This window comes from Diabrotica undecimpunctata, chromosome 3 (genome assembly GCF_040954645.1).
Source record: "Diabrotica undecimpunctata isolate CICGRU chromosome 3, icDiaUnde3, whole genome shotgun sequence".
Classification (NCBI taxonomy): Eukaryota; Metazoa; Arthropoda; class Insecta; order Coleoptera; family Chrysomelidae; genus Diabrotica; species Diabrotica undecimpunctata.
Genome location: NC_092805.1, coordinates 166,769,902 through 166,793,655, shown reverse-complemented (window position 1 = coordinate 166,793,655; position 23,754 = coordinate 166,769,902). Strand labels below are relative to the sequence as shown.

General features: G+C 33.8%; 1 protein-coding gene across 1 annotated transcript; it reads left to right on the top strand.

Annotated features, from left to right (window-relative positions):
- The first annotated feature begins 576 nt into the window (after positions 1 to 576).
- On the top strand, positions 577 to 23,294 carry LOC140437771 (probable serine hydrolase). The gene is made up of 3 exons (XM_072527487.1): positions 577 to 882; positions 17,189 to 17,245; positions 20,585 to 23,294. Exons 1-3 carry the CDS (start codon positions 849 to 851, stop codon positions 21,427 to 21,429), a joined length of 936 nt encoding a protein of 311 aa, XP_072383588.1. The 5' UTR covers positions 577 to 848; the 3' UTR covers positions 21,430 to 23,294.
- The last annotated feature ends 460 nt before the right edge of the window (positions 23,295 to 23,754 follow it).

Sequence of the window (23,754 nt, the reverse complement as noted above, 5' to 3'; positions counted from 1 at the left end):
GTTTTTTAAATCATCAGAATTTCCTATTACCAATTTCTAATATCCTGTTTTATGACATTTGTCACTTTTTTTGTTTTTTTACACTTTTAAAGCTTCCTGTGATTCAGACTTCGTATACATATGGTTTTTAATCTCTGAACTCCAATATACTCGATTATATAGAGTAAAAATACTGGAAACCAGAATTGCAGAATAAGGTCTTATAGGAGGAAGAACAAAAAAATGTAGAGAAGGGAAGAAGAATTCTGCAAGATGGTGATAGGTAGGATAGAAAGAGCTGCAGAGAAAATTAAGGAAAGGGAGGATTGTGAAAACTGTAAAATCTTTAATAATAATATACTCTTCGTAAATAAAAACCATTCAAATTTGGCCTTTTCTCACTTCTCGACAAGTTGTTAAGTTTGGTGTTTTCAATTATATGACTAACTATCAAAAAATAAATATCACGATATGATAAACTTAAATATAATCAGGAGAATGTAATAAAATAATTATTGTTCTTTTTCTAGCCATTAATTCGTATACGTTCCGCCACTGGCAAAAGGTTCTTACATCATATGACGTTAACAGTCTACTAACAACAATAGTCACTCCGTTTCTCTTTCGCGTCTCGAATAGTCGATGTCTCTGTCTTGGTCTAGTCAGGATAAGTCCGTAATTCCGCTTTGATACGTTTATCAAGTCAAGGTCGGTTAAAAATCACCTTATAAAATCGATAAGGGTCTAATCATAGTTTATTAATTCAAATTATAGACATTCGTTTCTGTGTGTTCTAACTAGTTTCAGTGACATTTCAAAACAAACAGAAGACACTTTTTGCAGGTTATGTGGATTGATTTTTGATAAAAATGATGGAATACATACCTAACGGACACCAAAACGGTAAGTAAAAAGTTTCTGGTCACGTTAAAACTGGTTTTTTGGGAGAAAATTACTCATCATTTTTTGACAGTAGTAACAGTAGTAATACACGTGAACTTTCAATGAATCAATATCGACTTTTACAGTGGCGTACTAAGTGTCAATATTTTAATAACAAGTGAACATGTACAAGCACAATTAATACCATCGAGAAGTTAGTTGTTTTTATTTGTGGAAGATTATGGTTTTCCTTTATTCTTTGCTCTGTTTTGTGTTTCTTTACTCCATCTTTCTTTCTGTTGAAGATCCCTGCTCAACGTGTGCCTTTACCATGCTGTTGCGTTACACGCACTGCATTGTGCTTGTGCATTGACTTAGTTTGTGTTGTGTTTAGTAATTTTTCAACCTTGTCAGTCAATCAATCGGGTTGGTGATCGCCCTCGATTTCTTCCTTCGGTTTTCCTTGGACCATTAGTCGCTTTCATATTATTGGTACGTGTGGTATATCCCCAGAATGTTAGTATCTTTGAAAATACGGAACTGGAGAGATGTTTTGGTTTGGTAGTATTTTCAAGAACAGTATTTTTTCTTCTGATTATTCAAGGTATTGAAAGCATTCTTTCTGACAATATATCCTCTTCTTCTTCCTTCTTGTATGTAGGCTTTAAACCCTGTTTCTTCTTCAATATTGCTTCCTAAATTGTTTAAATTGTCGCACCATCTCTTGCTTGGTCTGCCAATACTTCTTCGTCCATTTGGTGACGTATCTCGTGTCATTCGTACTATCATCATCATCATCATCACGTAGCGCTACAACCCTGGGTGGGTCTTGGCTGATTGTACAACTTTTTTCCAATTTGTTCGGTCTTCCATCATCCTAGGGTCAAATGGAATGTTCATTTTCCGGAGATCTGCTTGGATGTTATCTCTCCATCGCATTCTGGGACGTCCGAGTGGTCTTTTGCCTGTGGGAATCTCTTCCCATACCAGTTTTACTAGTCTATCGTTATGCAGTCTGTGCACGTGGCCTACCCATCTTAGTCGCTGTGATTTAATTTCTTAGACAATATGACATTCGTACTATCCTAAAGAAAATATCTTCAGAACAATATTACCTTTGCTTGATTGTCGAGTATCAACGCAAAAGGTATTTCTAAGTTTGAGCTATAAGCAATACATTATCGCCAAAGCTAAGATTACATACCTTGACTCAACCAGTATTCACTGTATCGTTTAAATTACCTTAAAGATAATATGCAGCTGTATCTTGTATCTTTTCTAATTTTGCACCTCCAGGTTTTTCAATCTCACGATTGTTTCATTGTTTTTATACAAATGTTGGATTATTTTATGTGATGTGAACCGTCTGTAACGGCTTGTGTTTTCCTCTTTTGTTAAACCTCTGTTATTTAATGTCCTTTGTTCTACTAATTAATAGATTTAGAATAACAGAAAATTTTAAAATGTTTTTGAAAATATTTTTGATTTATTGCGATGCGGTGCACGCCTTGTATGCAAAAAATTGTTTTGATTTAGGTTCTCCTAATAAACCGTCACCCGATATTACGACGACACCCAGATGATGATACCTTTGAATCTAACGGTGAACATGTAACGTTTCAATCAAATATCAATCAGGATAAATCAAAAGAAATACAAGAATTTCTTTTAGTAAATAAAAATGTGTTATTGTTTTAAATGTTTCTATTTTAATCGTAATCTTACCAACCTCTTATATGACCTAATTGGGTAGCGTGAAATGATATTTATACAAGATTTAGTTTCTGAGGTATAAAGGTTACCTATTTGTTTTGTTGCAATTTCTGCTATGGCGTGATTATTAAAATATAATATTAATTTCTACTTGGTTTAGTGATTTGTGCATTGCTAAAACATCAGCATTGTTAAACCACTGTCAAAGTCGATTTGTCTTTATTCCATCATTATAAAAATATGTTTACTTATTTAGAAAATATAATTTAAGTTAGCTTTGCGGGACGTCCCGCGGTATACGGACGGGACAGCGGAAAGAGCTGCGAGAAGGGTCGCGAGACGGGACAGATGGAAAAGTGCGGGACACGGGAAGGGACAAGAGCCTCTCCCGCGTGAGACCCTAAACCAGGGGCACTTGATTGTTTTGGTTGTGTTGTTTTCATCATTATCCTCTACTAATTTTAAAATTTTATCATTTTGGTGGAAATGGAAATCCCTAGCATGGATCAGAATTGGCAACACCACATCAGAAGTATTTTTTATTGACAAGCAGATCCTCCTGCTTCTTTGTTGTTCAACTTCGCCTTGGAATGATGATGTGGACACAATTGCACAACTCACCAGAGTTGCAATGGAAGTTTAAACTCTTTTTAAAAATGTGGCCGAGGAAATTATTCTTAAGATCAACGTGGATACAACCAAGTACAGGGTAGTTACCAAGAACGCAATGCCAAGAGTTAGACCAAAACTTTGAAGTCGTTAAAGCATTAAAATACCTGGGAGTGACCATAACAGTCGAAAACAGCTCTGAAAAGGACGTGGAAGCTGGGGTCAATTCAGAAAACAGACAACTACAAAAAATTGAAGAGTCTGAGATTTGAAAGGACAAGATGTTAAATATGAAGATGGAAAAGAACGAAAGCAGAGCTAGACAATGAATAATGAAACACAGTATAGAATGAAATAATCAAATTATAGAGAAAGGATTGGAGATAGTAAAAATATATTATTAGGTCCATAATATCCAATTATGGAAAAATAGACAGATATAGCAAAAAGATAAAAGAAGGCAACTAACATATATTATGCATTAAATAAAACAGTTTTCCCAAAAAAAGTAAATACAAGACTCACGTAAAGACGAAGAATTCATACTATAAATTTCCACGGTAATTCAAATTTGTTAAATATAATACTTGCTAGCAGGTAGTGAGAGACAAATTAAAATGGACACACCAAGGAGAGACTTACGTCCAGTAGTAGACAGTCAAGGGCTGTTGAAACAAGAAGAAAAGTACTTTTAAATATTATCCATTTTTCAACAATATGATATTTCATCTTAAACGATTATAATAGAGAATATCATAAGATAACTCCAAAAACTATTTTGTATGTAATTTTTAAACAATAAAATATCTTCAGACAAACAGGAGACAAATTACAAACACTGTTTAACAGTGCTAACTAAAACAATGACACCAAATGTAGTCATCACTGGCGATCCATTTTCCAATGAAATATTAAGTATAATGTGACTTCCCTACAAATTAAACCTATCAGATGCGAAATAGGATAGCAACGAAATATGCAACGATGCTTTATGTTTTCGTTTACATTAATTTCCTTTGTTTAGTTATCAAAGATTTGCATTAAGACTGACCTTGGATATAATGTAATATAATATAATATAATCATAAAATTAATTTGCAATGTAAACATGGTCATTACAATAATTAAAATCGAAAAACAAATCAAAAAATCTTGGGGGATTAGAGAGGTAGATGGTTTTATGTATTTAGCTCATCAAAGTTTGGTGCCCTAGATCTTAATTGTTAAAAAATTATTATATTAACGGATTTTTTACATCTGCCGCCGTTTCTTAGTCCCCAATTTCATTAATTTCTTTTCTATTTAAGGCACCATCCTTTATTACCAAGATTCTTACCGTCACAATCTCATTAACTTCATTCCTCAAACTTTCTCTCTCCGTCCTCAGGCATGTCTTCTTTTAATCTTGTCTTATAAATTTCATTTCTAATTCTCTTTAATTTTCATCTTCGATAATTCCTCGTCATAAAATCTAACAGCTAAGAGCTTGTTTCTATTAGTGTTCGTTACACCCCAAGCTTCGTATCCGTGGAGGATTATACATTCAACTATGCTTTTATAAATATGTTTTTTTGTGTCTCTTTTTAATGATCGGTCCCAGAGAAGATTGTCCGGAGCATTTAGTGTCCGGATAGTTGCTCTGCCTTTGTTAATTCTACTTTGTATTTCATCCTCGCTATTTCATTTTTTATTAAAGACTAAGTACTCTTAGATATTTACTTTTCTTTACATCTTTTATGCTTTCCTTGTCGTAAAATTATATCTTATATTTCACTGTGTACGACCACCAGATATTCAAACTTACCTTACATCTTCGGCTTCGTATCCTTTTAGTTTTTTTATCATATAATTTATATTATCTTGATCTTCGGCAAGACTCTCTACTACTAGACTTTTTATCTGCTTACGAAACTCTAAGGTCTCCTCCGATTATCAGTTCATGGGTATTTGGGATTTCATCTAACACATTCCTCAAGGTTTCTTCAATCTATTTCTTTTCCAGTATAGTCGAATTCACATTTATGGCAACCGAGAATTGTCATATTTTTGTCTTGTAACGATAAGACTACCAAAGAGAATTGAAGTACTATTGTAAAAATAATACCTCAATCAACTATGGGAGCTAATCGTCTATACCTTGCCTAGCTCAGTATCTCAAGGGTGAGTTCGTCTTGTCTTAAACTAGGGATAGAACCTGAGTTCTCAGTTGATAGCAAATAAGACAAATTTTAACCAAACACATTTATTTAAAAGAATAAAAAAAAATAATTAACCCTGCCAAAGCTTAACAGTTAATAAGTGCTACTTATTGCTTCGATGGGCTGCTTGTGTGTTCTAGCTGTTGGGTCCTCCAATTAGAATTTGTGGCTTCTGGAGAGCTGCAGTCACACGTGGCTGTATGTCCTGACCAATTGTTGAAATCCAAATAAGGTGGTTGATATAAAGCCAATAAAATCAATAAATTTTTGATATGTCCAATAAAATGTCCAATAAACCAATAAAATGTCCAATAAACCAATAAACTAAAAGGAACAACTTGCATTAGAAACACATCAAAAAGAAAGGGCTAACTTCCTTGCCATCTTACAAAATTACACTTAAACAAATAGCGTATGGCAAGGATAAAATGAAATATGAATGTTACTACTTAGTTAAATTCTGTTAAAGAGTCCTAATGCATATATCAGAAAAAAAATGTGCTTTCGAAAAAAAGTAAGGTTACATTGGAAATGCGGTCAGAATTATAGAATAAATATCACAATGAAAGTACTTACCCCAAGAGAATTTGTAGACCATAAAAATGAGTCTTATAATAATTTTTGCCTTCTTTTATAAATTTCAAAAAGAGGCAAAAAATAATCCCACTAAGAAAAGTTGTTTTGACAGAAAGTGGGAGACTGGATAAGTTAGCACAGATGTCATAGGATGTTGCTATAGATATCATGAAACTAGCTTGTCTGTCAACACGGAACAGAATAGTCTGCCGAACAAAAAGAGAGAGGGCGAATATTTATTCTACGGGACAGACAGAGAGAGAAAATAAAGACAGAGGAAGAAAAGAAAAAACATAGGGCGCCAACTATTTTGAAAAAAATAGTAAAAATTAAACTGAAGATAAAGAAATTAATAAATAAATAAACAAATTAAAATGAAATAATTATTAAAATATAAATTAATAAAGATGTGACATTTATAACGTTACAGTCTCTTAAAACAAATTTTTAATTTTATAAAACGTACTTTGTTTGGCTCCCAAGATGTTAAATACATACTTCATATACTTTTTGGAAATTGAAGGGACCTGTGGTACCTCGACATACGAGTATGATTCGTTCCGTAATCTTGCTCGTATGTCAAATTGCTCGTATGTCAAAGCAATTTCCCCATTGAAATTAACTGAAATGTCATTAATCCGTTCCAGTCCCCACAAAAAAACCTTAGTTGTTTTTGTTAAGTGTTTTTAAATTTGAAAAAATGTACTTAAAAGAAGAAACATTTATTTATAAATAACAAAAAATACATACATATTCTGTAAAAACATAAGAAGAAGTGAAGTGCTTAATTTTCGTCAGTGGTCTTCGCTTTTTTCGTCACACTTTGCTCATTTTCATCTGCAGATCGTTTAAAAAACTGTCCAAGGACGTTTGTTTCTTCCTCCCTTTCAGAATATTACGGAAATGTGTTAGGCAAGTTTGTTGAACAACACCGATGCACGACCAGTTGTAACTTTTTCGGGATGATTTTTATTCACGAACTCTGCAACTTTCTCCCACATTCCCAGGATTTCCTTTATATATACGTCTTCCAATTCTGGCTCCTCTTCAAAACTAATTTTTCGTAGAACCACCGTATGCTGCTGCGAATATAGTTGGTCTAACTCCTCGGTTGTCAGATCCAGAGACTGTTCCTCGACAAGTTCGTTCACATCTCTTTCATCCACCTCCAGACCCATGGATTTTCCAAGAGAAACAATCTCATCACCACTGACACTTCGTGTTCCAGTCCTTCGCAGGCCTTTTCATCTACAGCCTTAGGCCACAGCTTCTTCCATACAGAGGTTAAGGTCCTTGTAACACCTAGCCAGGTCTGATCAATATTTTTTAGGCATATTACTATGTTAAAGTGGTCCTTCCAGAACTCTCTAAGGGTAAAATTTGTGTTCTCCGTCGCCTCAAAGCACCGCCGAAAAATGTCCTTGGTATACAACTTCTTAAAATTATAAATCACTTGCTGATCCATGGGCGGCAAGATAGGAGTGGTGTTGGCTGGTAGGTAGAGAATCTTTATAAACTTGAACTCTTGGAGTAAATCATCTTCGAGATTTGATGGGTGAGAAGGGGCATTATCGAGGACAAGAAGGATTTACATGGGTAGGTTGTTTTGCTGTAGATATTTTTTATCAAGAGGGGCAAACACCAGGTTTATCCACTCCACAAATAATTTCCTGGTGACCCACGCCTTTGGATTTGCCCTCCACATAACTGGCAGTTTTTCTTTTAAAATCTTATGTGACTTAAAGGCTCTGGGATTTACTGAATGGTACACTAGAAGAGGTTTGATTTTACAGTCTACAAAGTAGTAGAGTTAATCTATCGCCTTCTCCTCTGCCGTTATGTAAGTCCTATTCGACATCTTTTTCCAAAAAACCCCGTCTCGTCACAGTTGAAGACTTACTGGGAGATGTATCCTTTGGCTTCTATCAGTTCGGAAAACGTTTTGATGTAAACCTCAGCTGCTTTCACATCCAAACTTGCTGCCTCACCATGCCTGACGACGGAGTGAATGCCGGTCCTTCTTCTAAAGTTGTCAAACCAGCCCCGACTGGCTTTAAACAAGTCTTCCGATTCATGATTTGTGGAAGTGTGTGGGATCTGCTTCAGCAAATCTTCGTAAATCGCTCGTGCCTTCTCACATATGATGCTTTGTGTTAAGGTTCCTCCTTGAAGCTGCTTCTCTGTCACCCACACCATTAGTAGTTTCTCCATCTTCTCATGGAGAGAAGTCCGGAGCTTAGAAATTATTGTAACGCCCTTAGCTGACATTATACCGCTTATCACCTCCTTCCGTTTAAGTACAGTACATATCATTGATGTGGTACGCCCGTACATCCTCGCCAAGTCAGTTACTCGTACACCTTGCTCATGTTTTTCAATGGTTGTAAGTGGTTGTAAGAATAAATGTAATATTGTAATGTACAAAAAGCACAAAACGCGAACCTAATTTATCAACAATACTTCGAAAATGAGGGAAACAAACAAAGCAGACAGACTGAGGTATGTAGTAAAAATTTACACAGTGTAAATTACACCTACATCCTGAGTGCAATATGGTTAGTATTAGAATCCGAATTTTTGTTCATTAGATCTAACTTGCGCAGAGTGGGGAAAGAATGTGAAATTCTCATGACCGTCAAAACTAAAAAGTTGGAATATCTAGGACATGTAATGAGAAATCAAGAACGTTACGGCCTTCTCCAGCTGATTCTCCAAGGGAAAGTAAATGGTAAGAGAGGACCGGGAAGAAGACGCATTTCCTGGCTTCAAAATTTACGAAAGTGGTATAACACGACTACCACTGAACTGTTCCGCGCTGCAATAAATAAAGTAAAGATAGCCGTGATGATCGCCAACATCCGGAACGGATAGGCACTTTAAGAAGAAGAAGATCTAACTTCTAATGACCATTTAATTTGTCGGTACAAGTAATAGTCACGTACCGACTCGTAAAATGATCTTTATGGCGAGTCTGTAAAGATCTATTACCAGTAAAACTACCTTTTATTTACAAATCAAATTAGAAGTAGTCAAAGATGTGAGATACTAAGAATGGAGTTGGTATCATGGCTGATAGAGAAATGAAAGATAACGTAGTAGAAGTTATAGAGTAAGAACAAGTAATAGCATAATGTCGTGAAGTAGATACTCTAGTGAAATTTGTACTTGATAAAGAAGTGTTGAATATTTGTGCATTTGTGTGTGTGAGTGTTTATGTGGGTACACCAAAAAATGTTTAAATTTGAAAAATTAGAACACGAAATCACTAGGAAGTTCGTCTAACAGTTGTTTAACACAAAACTAAAATATTTTAAGTAGACAAGAGTACACTCACATTCCGTGGTATTGTATTCTAATTATTTTTTTACACTTATTCAATTTGCATATACTCTTTTAACAGTAACGAATATGAAACTATTTAAAAGTTTATTCAGTTAGAATGTTTTCTAATCACATCAAGGATAAACCGGCTGGAATAACGGATATATTGAAGATAGCTACTTGGGCTTGTACAGGATTAAAGAATTATCAAAGAAATAAGAAATAAACGACGCGCGACGATCTAAAAACTCATAGGGAACTTTTTATTAAATTTATCAAATTCTTCTTGTAGTTCCTTCTCCTATCGGAGGTTGGCTATCATCACAGCTATCCGTACCTTATTGGCGGCTGCTCTGATGCTCTGAAAAGATCTACTGAGCTGCAGCTATACCACTCTCTTAGGGTTCTTAGCGAGGAAATTCTTCGTCTTCCTGTGGATCTTTTACCCTTGATTTTACCTTGCATTATTAGCCTTAATATCCCATATTTTGCACCCCTGGTAATGTGGCCTAAATATTCCAGCTTGCTTGTTTCGATGTGCTTTATGACCTCGCAATCCTTTTGTAGTCTTCTTAACACTACTGCATTTGTAACTCGTTGGGTCAATGGTATTTTCAAAGTCCTTCTATAGCACCACATCTCAAATGATTCCAATTTCTTTATATTATCCACTTTTAGTGTCCAGCTTTCCATTCCATACAACAAAGTCGAGAACACGTAGCATCTTAAGACTCTTATCTCAGCTCCAGAGGAAGGTCTCTATTAACAAATATTGTTTTCATTTTTCCAAATGCTTGTCTTGCAATTTTAATGCGTGTATTTATTTCTCTACCTTGGTTATTGTTTTCATTTACCCATGTTCCTAGATATTTGTAGTTATTCACTAGTTCTTCTTGTTTTCCCTCGATATCTAGCCTTCTTACTGTATGTTGCTTAGAAATAATCATGCACTTGGTTTTCTTAACGTTCATTTGTAGCCCATATTTTATACTGACTTGATGTAATCTATTTACTAAGCGTTGCAGTGCTTCTAGACTGTCTGCAAAAACAGCGGTGTCGTCTGCGAATCTTATGTTGTTCAAGATTTTTCCGTTTATTTTCATCAAATTATACTACTAGAATTTTTGCAATTAAGTTATCGAAACATGGGTAGGGAAGAATATATATCAAAATCCGAATTTGCCTTATTTGATTTAATTTAACATCATCTGTTAAAATTGCATATAGTACAAGATCCCATACAAGATCCCACTGCAGGATCACTACGTTCAAAACGTATTTAATCAAACTCACATTTTTACATACATTTAAAACTAGAAGAACACATTGATAATAGGTTGCCAGTCAAAAAAAAGTGGCCGCAAATATTTTTAATTCAATTAATCTTCTTCTTTTGGCATCATAACCCTGGATGGGTCTTTGCCTGTCTGGCTATGTCCTTCCATTCAGATATCTCTTGTGCCCTTCTTCTCCATTGTCTTATGTTCATTGTTTTCAGGTCGTCTTCCACGTCATCCAACCATCTCGTTCTGGGCCTTCCTTTTTTTCGCCTTCCTATGGGCTTCCATTGTAACATTTTCTTTGTTGTTTTTGCATCGTTTTGTCTCTGTACATGTCCCAGCCATGACAGTCTTTGACTTTTCACAAATCTTACAATGTCATAACCTTCATTTAACTCATTAACCTCGTCGTTTCTCCTGATTCTCCATGTGCCATCTTCTTCTTGTACCGGGCCATATACTTTCCTCAGTATTTTTCTCTCGAATGTCCTAAGTTGGGCATCATCTTTTTTCGTCATTACCCAAGTTTCACATCCATAGGTTACTACGGGTCTAATCAGTGTTCTGTAGATAGTCATTTTGGTTCTTTTGTATAATAATTTCGATGTCATCAATCTTTTATTAGCATAGTATGTACGATTCCCGCTGGAAATACGTGCATTAATTTTGCTACTTACGGAGTTCTTCTGATTGATTTCTGTGCCGAGATATGTAAAGGCATCCACTCGTTCGATAGTATAGTTGTCTATTGTGATATTATTTTCATTGTCAGTTATTCTTTTGACTGTCATATACTTCGTTTTTGCTTCGTTTATTTTGAGACCTCTTTTTCTTGCTTCAGGATCAATTTGTTTGAACACTTCCATTAGTCGTGGCTTATTCCTACTAATGATGGCTACATCGTCTGCATATGCAGTAATTTGTAGTGATTTGGTGTTTATATGGCCGGTTATATTGGTTTTTCTGATGACTGCCCCAAGAGCTAGGTTGAATAGCATGGTTGATAGGGCATCTCCCTGTCTTACTCCCATGTTGATGTTAAACAGGGGAGACAGTTCTCCATCTACTCTGACTGCTGCTTTTGAAAACTGCAACGTCATTTTTATGAGGCTGATGTATTTCTTAGGTATACCTAGATTACAAAGGTCTTCCAGCATTCTGTCTCTTTTCACACTATCAAAAGCTTGTTTAAAGTCTATATACATATTATATAGGTCTATGTCGTATTCATAAGCTTTTTCTTGTATCGTTCTTAGTATGAATATGTTATCTATAGTGGCTCTATTTGGTCTGAATCCATTTTGATAATCACCAATTATATTTTCGGAGTGTTCTAATAATCTCGAATGCATTGTAGATTATACCAGAAAGAATTTTGTATATTACATTTAGCAATGTAATTGGCCTATAATTCTGGCATTCCCTCTTATCTCCTTTTTTATATATTGGCTGTATGAGGCCAACTGTCCATTCCTCTGGCATTTGCTCCTTCGTCCATATTAATGTTATTAGGTAATGGATTCTTTCCCAGAGTTCGGATCCTCCATGCTTTAATAATTCTGCCGAAATTCCGTCCGTTCCTGGTGCTTTATTGTTTTTTAGTTTATTTATTATCTGAACTACTTCTTCATAACTCGGATTTTCGATGTGAAGCTCCGCCGTATAATATATTGTCTCGTTCTGATCATTTTCGTTGTCTGCATTTAGATTTTCTTCGAAATATTGTTTCCATCTCATTATAATTTTTTGCTTCTCTGTTAGTAGTTCTCCGTCCTTGTCTTTGCATATCGTTAGTTTTGGTCTAAATGACTGTGTGCTTTCTTTTATGCATTTATAGAATTTTCTGCTTTCGCGTCTGTTGTTATGCTTTACGATTTCTTGTACTTGTTTTTTCATAGCCTCTCTTTTCTTTCTTCTGCATATTCTAGTCGCTTGTATTCTTTTTTCGTTTAATTCAATTAATAGTAATTAATAATACCGTATAATGAGGTGAAATTGATCACTCTAAAATTATTTATTTAAAAGTGATACTAAATATGATTCTATATTAAATATTTCTCCATAGAAAATATTTTTTTGATTAAGATTTTGACTAAAAATGCCAACAACTTCATGAACAATTTTATACCCTGAATGGGGCGAAATTGATCACCCCTTTTTAGGCGAATGAAAATAGAATAAATGTAATAATATTTCTAATATTTCAAAAAATTGTGATCGTATGAAACAGATCATGAAAAGTAAACTTTAATATGCTTAAACCAAAGAATGACAAAGTTGGACTAGTACTGCAATGTAGAAGATTAAAAAACACAATTTTAAACATCTTTGAACATAATATCTATGTTAGGTTTAAAGTAATAATCTCCATTACATCAACCCGTTTTTTAAACATACAAGCTGTTTCTGTTGAATTGAGTAATTCAGGATAGGGCAAAATGGCAATAATATCACTCACTTCAAACAAAAAATTTATCATGTTCGACCAGTTTGAAGGTCTTCTTTACTTCATCCGTAGATTTATATCCTACAACGTCTAGGTCCTTCTCATTGGTTTTTTGAATTTTAGCAAGATAGCGATAGTATTGCTTCTTCCTTCTTCCTGTCAATACCTTTACTAACAGAAAAACTCCTTCTTTAATGCCATTCTTGTTAGAGGCAAAATATTCAACCCCATCATTATTGTCAGACTCATCCAAGTTAGACGTTTCACTTTCTGTTTCGTTATCATTTGGTGGCTCTTCTTCACTGTCGCTTTCAGCACAGAATACTCCATCCCAATGGTTGGGATGGAGTATTATGTGCTTTCAGTTTCAACATTTTTTCTGGCTGAACATTTAGTTCGGTTCGCTTAATATCTAGCCTGGATGGTGCAGCATATTTTCTCATTTGGATAATGTACCAAAAGGTTATCGATTTGGCCCATTATTTTTTAGTATTCTTTAGGTAACTTATTTAAAACTTTCTCAGGAGGGAAAGGGTAAATTCCCATGGCTGCAAAGGAGAAAACAATGATTCGTTTTATAGCGCTGTTTTTGTTTTTTTGTCCATGTACAATTTTTCCAATCACTAAGAGTTACCCTCCAAGCCATCTGAAAGGGACGTAAAAACCGACATCAAGTGGTTGGGTCAAATATGTTGAGTTTTTAACCAACCATATATAGCCTACATTATTTTGTTCGCATAAAGATATCACCTCATCGGTAAAATGTGAGGAAAGGTTATCTCCTTTGATGATTTTTCGCCCTTCAAGGCGTTTTGCATGTGGTAAAAAGGTCAAAGTAAACCAATCCGTAAATGTCTGTGAATCTATCCATCCATGATGGGTGCAATTATATCGAGAACCTACAGAGCAGCACCTGTCAGTACATTTTTTGGATAATATGGTAATAGTCAGTCAGTTCCAGGTAAATTTATATTCTTCGGCAGCGCGACGATCGACTGTTTTTTTAGTAATTTTTCACGTACAACACGGATGGTTTAATCCTTTGTTTCATTTTCTTATAATTATAAACAAATTATTAAAAAAAAATCGCAAAAATTAAGATGAAAAAGAAATTTTTAGCGTGTTTTTTAAATTCCATTAAAAAGTAGATGTTTCAACGAAGAAAACAAGCTCTAACAGAAGTAAAAAAAAAGAAAATTTCACCATGGAATTTTTTTTGCAAAAAGGGGTGTTTTTTCAAAAAAATACGATTTCGGAAACTTTTTCATTTTTTTCCAAAAAAAATTATGATAGTTAAGAACGTATTAAAATGTATTTTCACCAAAGTTTTATCAAAATTGAATAAATTTTACAAAAATGAAAAATAAAAAACGAAAACAATTTTCTACAATTTTTGCATGTGAACTTTATCGCCCACTTTTAACTCCCATAAATCACCCCCGGAAATTTTCAGCTGTAAAATATATATTTATTTTGTGTAATATACCCTCACCTACCATTTTGCATCAATTTTTTTTGCAACATTTTTTTCCAATTTTTGGCTAATTTGCCTCGTGTATGTAAGAGTGAACAAAAAGTAAATGTTTTATTGGAATACTAGTAATATCCTTAAAATTTGACAATTGATGTGCCTGTTAAAGTATTATTTTGGAATACGACTGTTAAATCTAACGGGAATATCATAATGAGCGAAGTTATTTGATAATCTCGTTGCATCGCACCGTATCGTTTCGAGCATCACGAGGTCTAATATAATAGTACAATAATCAAAAAACTGAACTTTAAACTGATAAATATTTTTTGTTACTATATACAATAGTATTAAGTATTTTTGCTAATCATTTTCGTTTGTTAAGCGTCTGTAGACTTTGGACCTGATACCATAACAGGTACTATATACATTAGCGATAATATAACAATGACAAAAAATATCGCAATTACTGAGTATTTACTATTTTTTGAATGCAAATAAGGTGCATTACTATGTGGTATCTGTAAAAATTTACCTCACACCTTAGGGTAGAGAGGTGTTCGATTATGTACAATATATATATATATATATATATATATATATATATATATATATATATATATATATATATATATGCTGTCACTATTTTTCCCGGTTTGTCATAAAGTGTAAGGAAACGAGATATTTGCAGAAAACTCATTTTCGTGACCTTTGACCTTTAATATCTTAAGTCGCGGACACGTGATTATATGAGACTTTTGAGGTAAGTTTTATACCATCAAAATAAAGACGTATGCAAATTTTCAGCTTATTATCTTTCATTCCGAGGTTTGCCCCCTTTTATGCCTTATTTTACTGGATTAGTATAGGATCCGATATAATATAGAACTGCACCGTTATTTTTAATGACTAAAAATTATTTGATATGTAATTCAGTATGTTAACAAAATTATGAGAAACGAGGTGTGCCTGAGATAATTTTGTTTTGAATATAATTAATTAAAAATTATTAAAAATAACTTTTTTTTATAAGTATAATAAAAATCAGTTTTAGTTTTAAATAATTTAAAACTAAAAAGAAAAAAACGAAAGATTTCGATTTTCAAGGCTCAAAAACACAAGCAAAAATATTAATTTTGTAATCATCAAGTAGAAACTTTCGAAATTTTTTCTATTAAGTCAAGATAAGAATGTTTGCCATGTTTTGCATTTTTGCAAATATTTTTTAATTGGTAATGAGGAAGGTTCCTTGTGGAAAGACAGGCGATCGGGCTGGGCTACATTAACAAGTAAAAAACAATGATTTCAAATGAAAGTCCAACATACTTATCAAGACCTGATAAAATAATGTTGAGCTTGAATTTAGGTACTTTAAAATTTCAAAAATGAAGTGAAACTTATGATTCTAAGCCTTGAAGATCATCATCCCTCGTTATTTTTTCAGTTTTAAATTGTTTATAACTTAAAAACGATCAGCTTAAGAGAAAAATTAAAAAAGCCTTTTTTTGTTTTGAATGAATCTAAAATATTATGTGTCCGCAAAATTTTCTTTATAAAAAAAGTTATTATTTAATTATTAATTAATTATAGTCACAACAAAATTAGATCGGGCACCCCTTGTTTTTATAATTGTTAACATTCTAAATTACATATCAAATAATTTTCATTGCAGTTCGATCTTTATCGTATCTGTATACAAAATATAATATTGACAAAATAAATTCAAACTGTTCGCGAATTGCTAAATGCTTCACAGACATATTTCTTAGAAATCATAATTCAGATAACGCTGGTATGGTGTTTAGTTCTCTGACTCATTACACTTCGTAAGTACTGCCGTAAATTGGTTGTGGTAGGGAACGATAGGGGAGGTAACGTCACCTCTTTCTACGATCATTCTCGTATGAGCGCAAATTCGTAACTAGTTGTTTCCCGAAATATCCACTAGAGTCGCTGATTCTTGATAAAATTTTAATTTTTTGGGTTGCACGTTTCTCTCCATATGCGTTGCTGATCTATTTGGGTTATTCAATCAACGCTTTCAGCGATAACTAACCGCTTTAGACTAATAATAATTTTCAGTCAGAACTCTTTTTAACTCCTGAAATGTTTTTGAACTTAATAGTTCTGGTGCTAATAAGTCTTTTAAGACACTGTAAACTTAGAGTAATCAATAATGGAATTTCCTGGTCTCCTTCCACTACATTACATAAAAACAACTGCTCAAGTCTCTCTAGATAAGATGTGGCATCACTTTTAGCAGGATCGAATTGTTCAATGGCCACTATTACGACATTTTTCGACTTTTACGTGGGTTCTTTCTGTGACTCGTCGCCAAATATGTTGTGTATTTAATGAAGTACATACTAACAAAACATAACTATTTATTTACTCCTAAATTTTCCGAAGTGTACACTGTTCCGATGCAGGATTAATATATAACAGTAAATAATTAATTTTTTTAGTCTTTTAAGTGTATCTACTAACTTCACACTCTTTATATAAAATCACCTCACCTGGAAATCCAGCACGATGCTCAGTTTGCTTCCAGAACATTTTACCTCACAAGATAATATCATTTTAGTATGATTGTTATTACATTTGAGAAGGTCTTTGTATTATTATGGCCTGAAAAGATTTCCGTGCGTTTGATACCTGAATACCGTTTCTATCAGCATCATGTTGTGTTAACAATATATTTAATTTGTTTCAGGAACTTCAGGTGAATACGAAGAAATCAAAGTACCCGTTCCGTGGGGACATATAACCGGTAAGATTAATTGATAATTTGCAATTGTTAATAATTGATGAAAAGATAAAACATGTAATAAATATAGCTTTGAATCTTTGTATTTTGTTCTGTTGTCATTTCCGTCTATTAATGTTTCAATCATTGAAGGTATCTGAAGGTATAATCGTCTCGGAATTACGCTAGAAAATCTCTTAATACGCTAGAATAAGATGCTAAAAAATGGCAACGACGTTAGAAGTTAAAGTTGAATTATTATTTTGAACAGTGACGTAGGTATTATACCTATTTTAAAAATTAAAAAAACAATTAATTTAAGTAGTAGATTTGGGTTTTTAGTGCAACATTGGCCGAAGGCAGAATTCTTGGTTGAAGAATCTATGTGATTGCAAGATCAAGAATAAAAATAGGCATTATGATTGCCAACCTCCTTAGGAGACCAAGTTTGTACCCCATATATCAGTTGCGACCATACATAACATCCTACGAACGACCTACGAGGTGAATAGGTGAGGAGGAGGAACTGTTTGGCCAGCACGATCACCGGAATTGTCGAAATTTGATTTTTTCATGTGGAGCTATATAAAAAAAAACCTTGTGTACCAAAAGCCTTTAACAACGCAAGAAATTAAAGAAAAACGCCTGAAAAATAGAATAAGAGAAGCTTTTAATAATAATGTTAAGAAATGTGGCTCGGCCATTTGAATATCAGTTACAAACTTTTATAGACGTTGGAGGTGGACATTTTGAACATTTATTTTAGACTTATTTCCTTAATATCACATTAATTTTTACTTCTTTCCATCTATCTAAGATTTCAATTTTATTTGGCAGTAGATCTCCTTATTTACTGTAAAATATAGGTTGAACTTGGAAGCCAGTTCTTTCTTTCTTTATGAAGATTTTTTAAATGAGGTTTTCTATATTTGTACACACTATACTGTACTCATCAGACAGTTGATCACTTTAAAATCAGTCAGTTTGATAAACCCACTATAAAAAATAAAACAATAAAGAAGTTTGCGAAAATCTGATCCGATTTATTAATAGTTTTGTCTAATACAGCTTATATTTTTGGGTCCCGTTTTCTATTCTGTGCTTCTAACAATTAACAATGCTAATTCTGAATTTGTGCTTGACCGACTGAAACCATAAGGAAATGGTAACTTACATATGTAGACATGTTTTTGCAGAAAGTGTTTTTAATATCCTGATCAGGTAAAAAATAAATATATAACAAGGTAACCTTGTAATTAAGTAAAAAAACAAGAAGCACTTAAATTTGTTAAAAACGAAAATATTCAAGGTTATTGATGTAATGAATTATTCTAGCAAAAATAACAAATATGTGTAACTTTTTTAATCAAAAACTTAAAAAACTATAATACAACGATTAAACACATATAAGCCATTTTAAAAATTTAATAATATGGATTACATCAGTAACCTTGGTTTTCTGTCTGATCCATTATATTCTTTTTCGATCTCCCTTTGTTATACCTATCATCCATCGCTCCATTGACCTTTAAGTGACTTTTAGTTTCGATATTATCTCTTTCTTTAGTATCCAAGTTCGCAGCCGTATGTCATGATTGGTAGTATACACTGATCGAATACTTTTTTCTGTACCAGAAAACTTTCAGAAACGTCAACGAAATGTACCATCACGTAAAACACAGTATAACAGAGTTGAAATAATCATAAGCCAACCTTCGGAATAAGACGCCACCTTAAGAAGAAAAATCGCCACCGCCGGATTCCCAATCTATCATGGTAGTGGTTTGAATTAATTTCATCTCTTCTTCATGTCTGTACGTCACACAGAATTCTATTAACCTAGAGCTCGAACTTCCTATAGTCTTATTAATACATAATTGAAACGCGCTAGAGAGATCTCGCTTATTTTACCTTTATTTATGTTTTTTATCATGGAATAATGAAGTTTAGGACTTGCTTTATCAACTTGAACTTTTAAGCAAGCAAAGCGATTGTTTTATTCCAAAAAAGATACCTATCCAGAGTGTTTAATATTACACTTGGGTCTAGATGGCTTAGAACTTTCTTCTGTATTTTCTCTCACGACTGAAAGTTTTTGCAAAAGTGTTTATACCTTAGATATTTAGTTTAATTATTGAAATTTCAAACATTGTTTACAATTGTTTGCCCCCTTATTTGTTACACCTAGCGGACAACACGCGCACTAAACTTTAAAAAATCAGTTTTACATATTTTCCCCGAGTTCTACATCTAGTTTATTATTACTACATCTATGGTACGTCGTGTTGCGTTTCTTGCGCAGAAAAGAATATGGTATATATGGTATTTTTGTTATCTCGTCCAGTGAGCACCACATCATATTTTTAATGTCTGCCAGACATCCAGGTAATCCCCACTATCATTGCTTTAGTGTGATATCCAGAAGATATCTGTTCATTTTGTTTATAAAGTATACCTCTTCGCTCAATCATCATCATTTTGGCTTTACAACCCTGTGTGGGTCCTAGCCTCCCCAAGAATTTTTCTCCAGTCGTCCCTATCCATCGCCTTCCTCCGCCAATCACGTATTTCCATATTTCTCATGTCTTCATCGATGTTATCTAGGAATCTTGTTCTGGGTCTTCCTCTTCTTCTTTGACCAATAGGTCTATCGAGGAGCGTTTTTCTAGCTGGGTCGGTTTGCTCCATCCGCATTACATGGCCTACCCACCTCAGACGTCCTATCTTTATGTGTTTTACGATATCTGGTTCCTGGTATATCCTATAGAGTTCGAAGTTGTATCGTCTTCTCCAGACACCATTTTCATTTACCGCTCCATAGATGCGCCTTAGTATTTTTCTTTCGAAACATCCCAACATGTTTTCATTGCTTTTTGTTAAAGTCCAGGTTTCTGAACCATATGTTAGGACTGGGCGTATTATTGTTTTGTAGAGTTTTACTTTTGTATTTCTTGATATAACTCTAGATTTAAAAAGGAGATTAAGCCCAAAAAAGCATCTATTAGACGTGCAAATTCTGCGGTAGTGTCATTTTCAGTATTGACGAGCGTTCCCAGGTATACAAATTCGTTAACTGCTTCGATGACGTCATTTTCTATAACAATTGACCGTAGTGTTTGTGGTTGCGTGCCTATTTTCATGTATTTTGTTTTATTAGTGTTTATTATTAAACCCATTTTTGTAGCCGTTTCCTTTAATGCTACGTACGCCTCTCGTGCTGCGTTTTCCGTTCTCCCAACAATATTGATATCATCAGCTCTTCGCTCAATAGCCTTGTTAAATTTCTTATAAACCTGTGTGTTTGTAGTTAGATTCCTCAATTTAGACTGATATATTCTAATTAATAATTTTTATGTTTTTTAGGAAAGTGGTGGGGCTCTAGAGCTGTTCAACCAATCATCGCAATCCACGGCTGGCAAGACAATTCCGGAACTTTCGACAACTTGGCACCACTGCTCGTAGCTAAAGGCTTTTCGATCTACTGCATAGACCTACCAGGCCACGGCTTCTCTTCACACATACCAAAAGGTCTGCAGTACTACCTTTGGTACGATGGCGTCCACTTTTTAAGAAGAGTAGTCAAATACTTCAACTGGAAAAATATAACAATTATCGGTCACTCTCTTGGTGGGGGTATCGCTTTCTTATACGCCTCTATTTACCCTGACGAGATTTCTAAGTATGTATCTCTTGATATTTCTAGTCCTAGTGTAAGAAGCTCACAGAAGATGATCGCAATAGCAGGTTCTAGTTTGGATAAAATGTTCGATTACGAAAAAAAATCTGCCGATCAAATGCCTTGCTATGATTATGAGAATATGCTTGCTCTCATGGTACAGGCACATACCGGATCTGTCGACCGAGAAGGCTGTAGGATCTTACTAAGGCGGGGTATGACTAAGGCTCCACATAAAGAAGGCTGTTATTTATTCACCAGAGATCCAAGATTAAAAGTAGGAGTATTAGGATTTATGACCATGGATCTAGTTTTAAATTTTGCTAGCCAAATAAAATGTGAAGTTTTAAACATCCGAGCTAGCCAAGGCTTAAAGGTAGATCCACTAGAAAATTATGACATACCTTTAGAGTATATAGAAAAGTATGCTAAAAAATTAGTGCGAGTTAATGTTGAAGGTACCCATCACGTGCACTTAACTAACGCAGAAGTCGTAGAACCAGCCATAACAGAATTTCTGTTGTCAAAATGAAGTGGAAGTATCATATTTTTTCAAAGATAATTAGGCAATCAACTTTAATTTACATATGTACCAATATGCACATAATATTTAGATTAGAAATAAATATGTGATATGTGAGTTCTACTTAAAGAAAAAACACGGGTGATATTTAGGATTCTCTGCCTAAACATTATTAAGTATTCATTCGTATTTTTAAAAGATGGACCTCACGCTATGTGAAGTTATATGTTATTCTTTGTGAACGGTTCTAAACTTGTGAAATTAAATGCTTAGTGTTGTCGGTAGAAGCTTTTGGCAGCCAATTTGACTGATCTTGATAGACCAAGAAAGTAACGATTTTCCTAAGACACTCTTTGATGCAGTAAATTTGGTGATAATAGTATGTAAATTATGCAAAAGATTAAACGTCATATAGAAAATTCTTAAAATTATTAATGATAATAATTATTAATTAGTGATAACAATTACTACGTATTACCTTTACCTCACATCTTTTCAGATATAAATAAAAACTACACAATGTAAACCTGTTTTAAAAACAAATACGCTTCCCTGCATCAGAACGATACACATCTTGAATTCATCAACGCAAATTATGAATATGTTCTTTTCAAAAACACTTTTTTAAAAACAAGCTCTAAAATAATATTTATTAACACTAACAAATATTTTAGTTACAATTTAAAAAATAGTAATCATACTGAACTAAGGTGGTTTTGCGATGCTTTTTTTATAATAAACTGAAATGTTAAATTTGCAGTTCCAGTTTGTGTAGTTAGCGTCGAAGATTACGGAATGTTTGATGCTGACCGGCGGTAGTCTCTTATCAAGACAGGTTGCCAGTCAGCAGTTTACTACGAAGTAGTGTTTCCGTACACCATGGTCACTATATTTATGTATTTATGATAAAAGGAAAAAATGAAATAGACAAGAATTGAGATTTCGTCAAAAATTTCAAAAACTGTCATCCTTCGAGTTTGGAACCGTTAACAATATGAGTACACCTAAAAACCCATTTACCCCTCACTTCAAAAGACATTCTTTAATCAGGAAGATTATAGCAAATTCAAATGATCAAATATGTAAAACGAACTAATCGTCGCCAGGCGTGCAATACATATTATGATGTCTGCAATAATTTAATACCTGATTGTTCCATCTTTGGACGTTGCTTAAGGATTTTTGAAGCCTGTGTTACATTAGAGATATTTTTTTAGAGACTTTTATTGCAAAATCTTGGTTTAGCAATTAGGGGAACGACGGGTAATTACGAACACTTAAGGAAAATAATTGTTTATTTGAAATATAAAAATGTTGAAAACTCGGAAACCACTACAGAGTGGCTAACAGTAATACAGCTATTAATTTTTGTTATTGGATAATCAAAAATAAAAATTTTAATAATAAAAAAACTCAATTAAAAATTTTCACGAAATGTTCGCTGTTACCCGAAATGTCGGGTAATAATAAACATGAGAAGGGTAATGGCGAACAGTATTACCTATTAACAAAAATCACATTTATAGTTGTCCGGTGTGTCCGAGCCGCTGCATAATTTATGCACCCATCCACCACATATAATGCAATATCGTCATTGTCATCAGATTCATCATCTTTATATGATGTCGAATCTTCCTCTTCTCTTGAAGATTGTAGTACTTTTCTCTTTGCAGTTTTATTTTTCTTTTTTAAAAATTTTTGTTTTTCAATTTCTTTTTCCATTTTTTGTTTCCTTCTAAGCTCCTTTTGTTCGAGTTCTAATTTCAAAGGTGTTGAGGTTAATATTTCGGATCTTTGTTTTTTTCTTCCACCCTTCTTCGGAACAGATATCTTTTGTTTTTCTTTCGGTAAAGGCAATATATCGCTGAATGAAACATTTTCGGTATTTTCACATATCTGGTTTTCTTTGGAAGGGCCTGGTTGGGGTTCCAGTAAATCTTCTTGAATAGTTTGTGAAAGACCTTCTTGGCTATTATTTTGTTGAGTTTGATTATCGTTTGAACTGTAAAAGTCTTCTTCATTAAATGTATTTCGGTTGAATGGAAAAATTCCGGTCTTCTCAAAACCGTTTGCAGCTTTGTCTATGCTTGCAACTCTAGTATACGCCTTTGAGAATAAAGTGCTTATATGGCACATTTCAATTTTCTCATAGGGTTGAGATTTTAAAAACGAATCACATTCAACGTCATATGCTCGCTTCAATGATGAGAAAAGCTAACTTTTAGTGGTTGCAGACGATGCGATTTATGTGGAGGTATTGACAGCATAATACCATTTTCTTTGCAAAAATTATAAATTGCAATAGAGCAATGACTAGAGTGATTGTCCAGCACC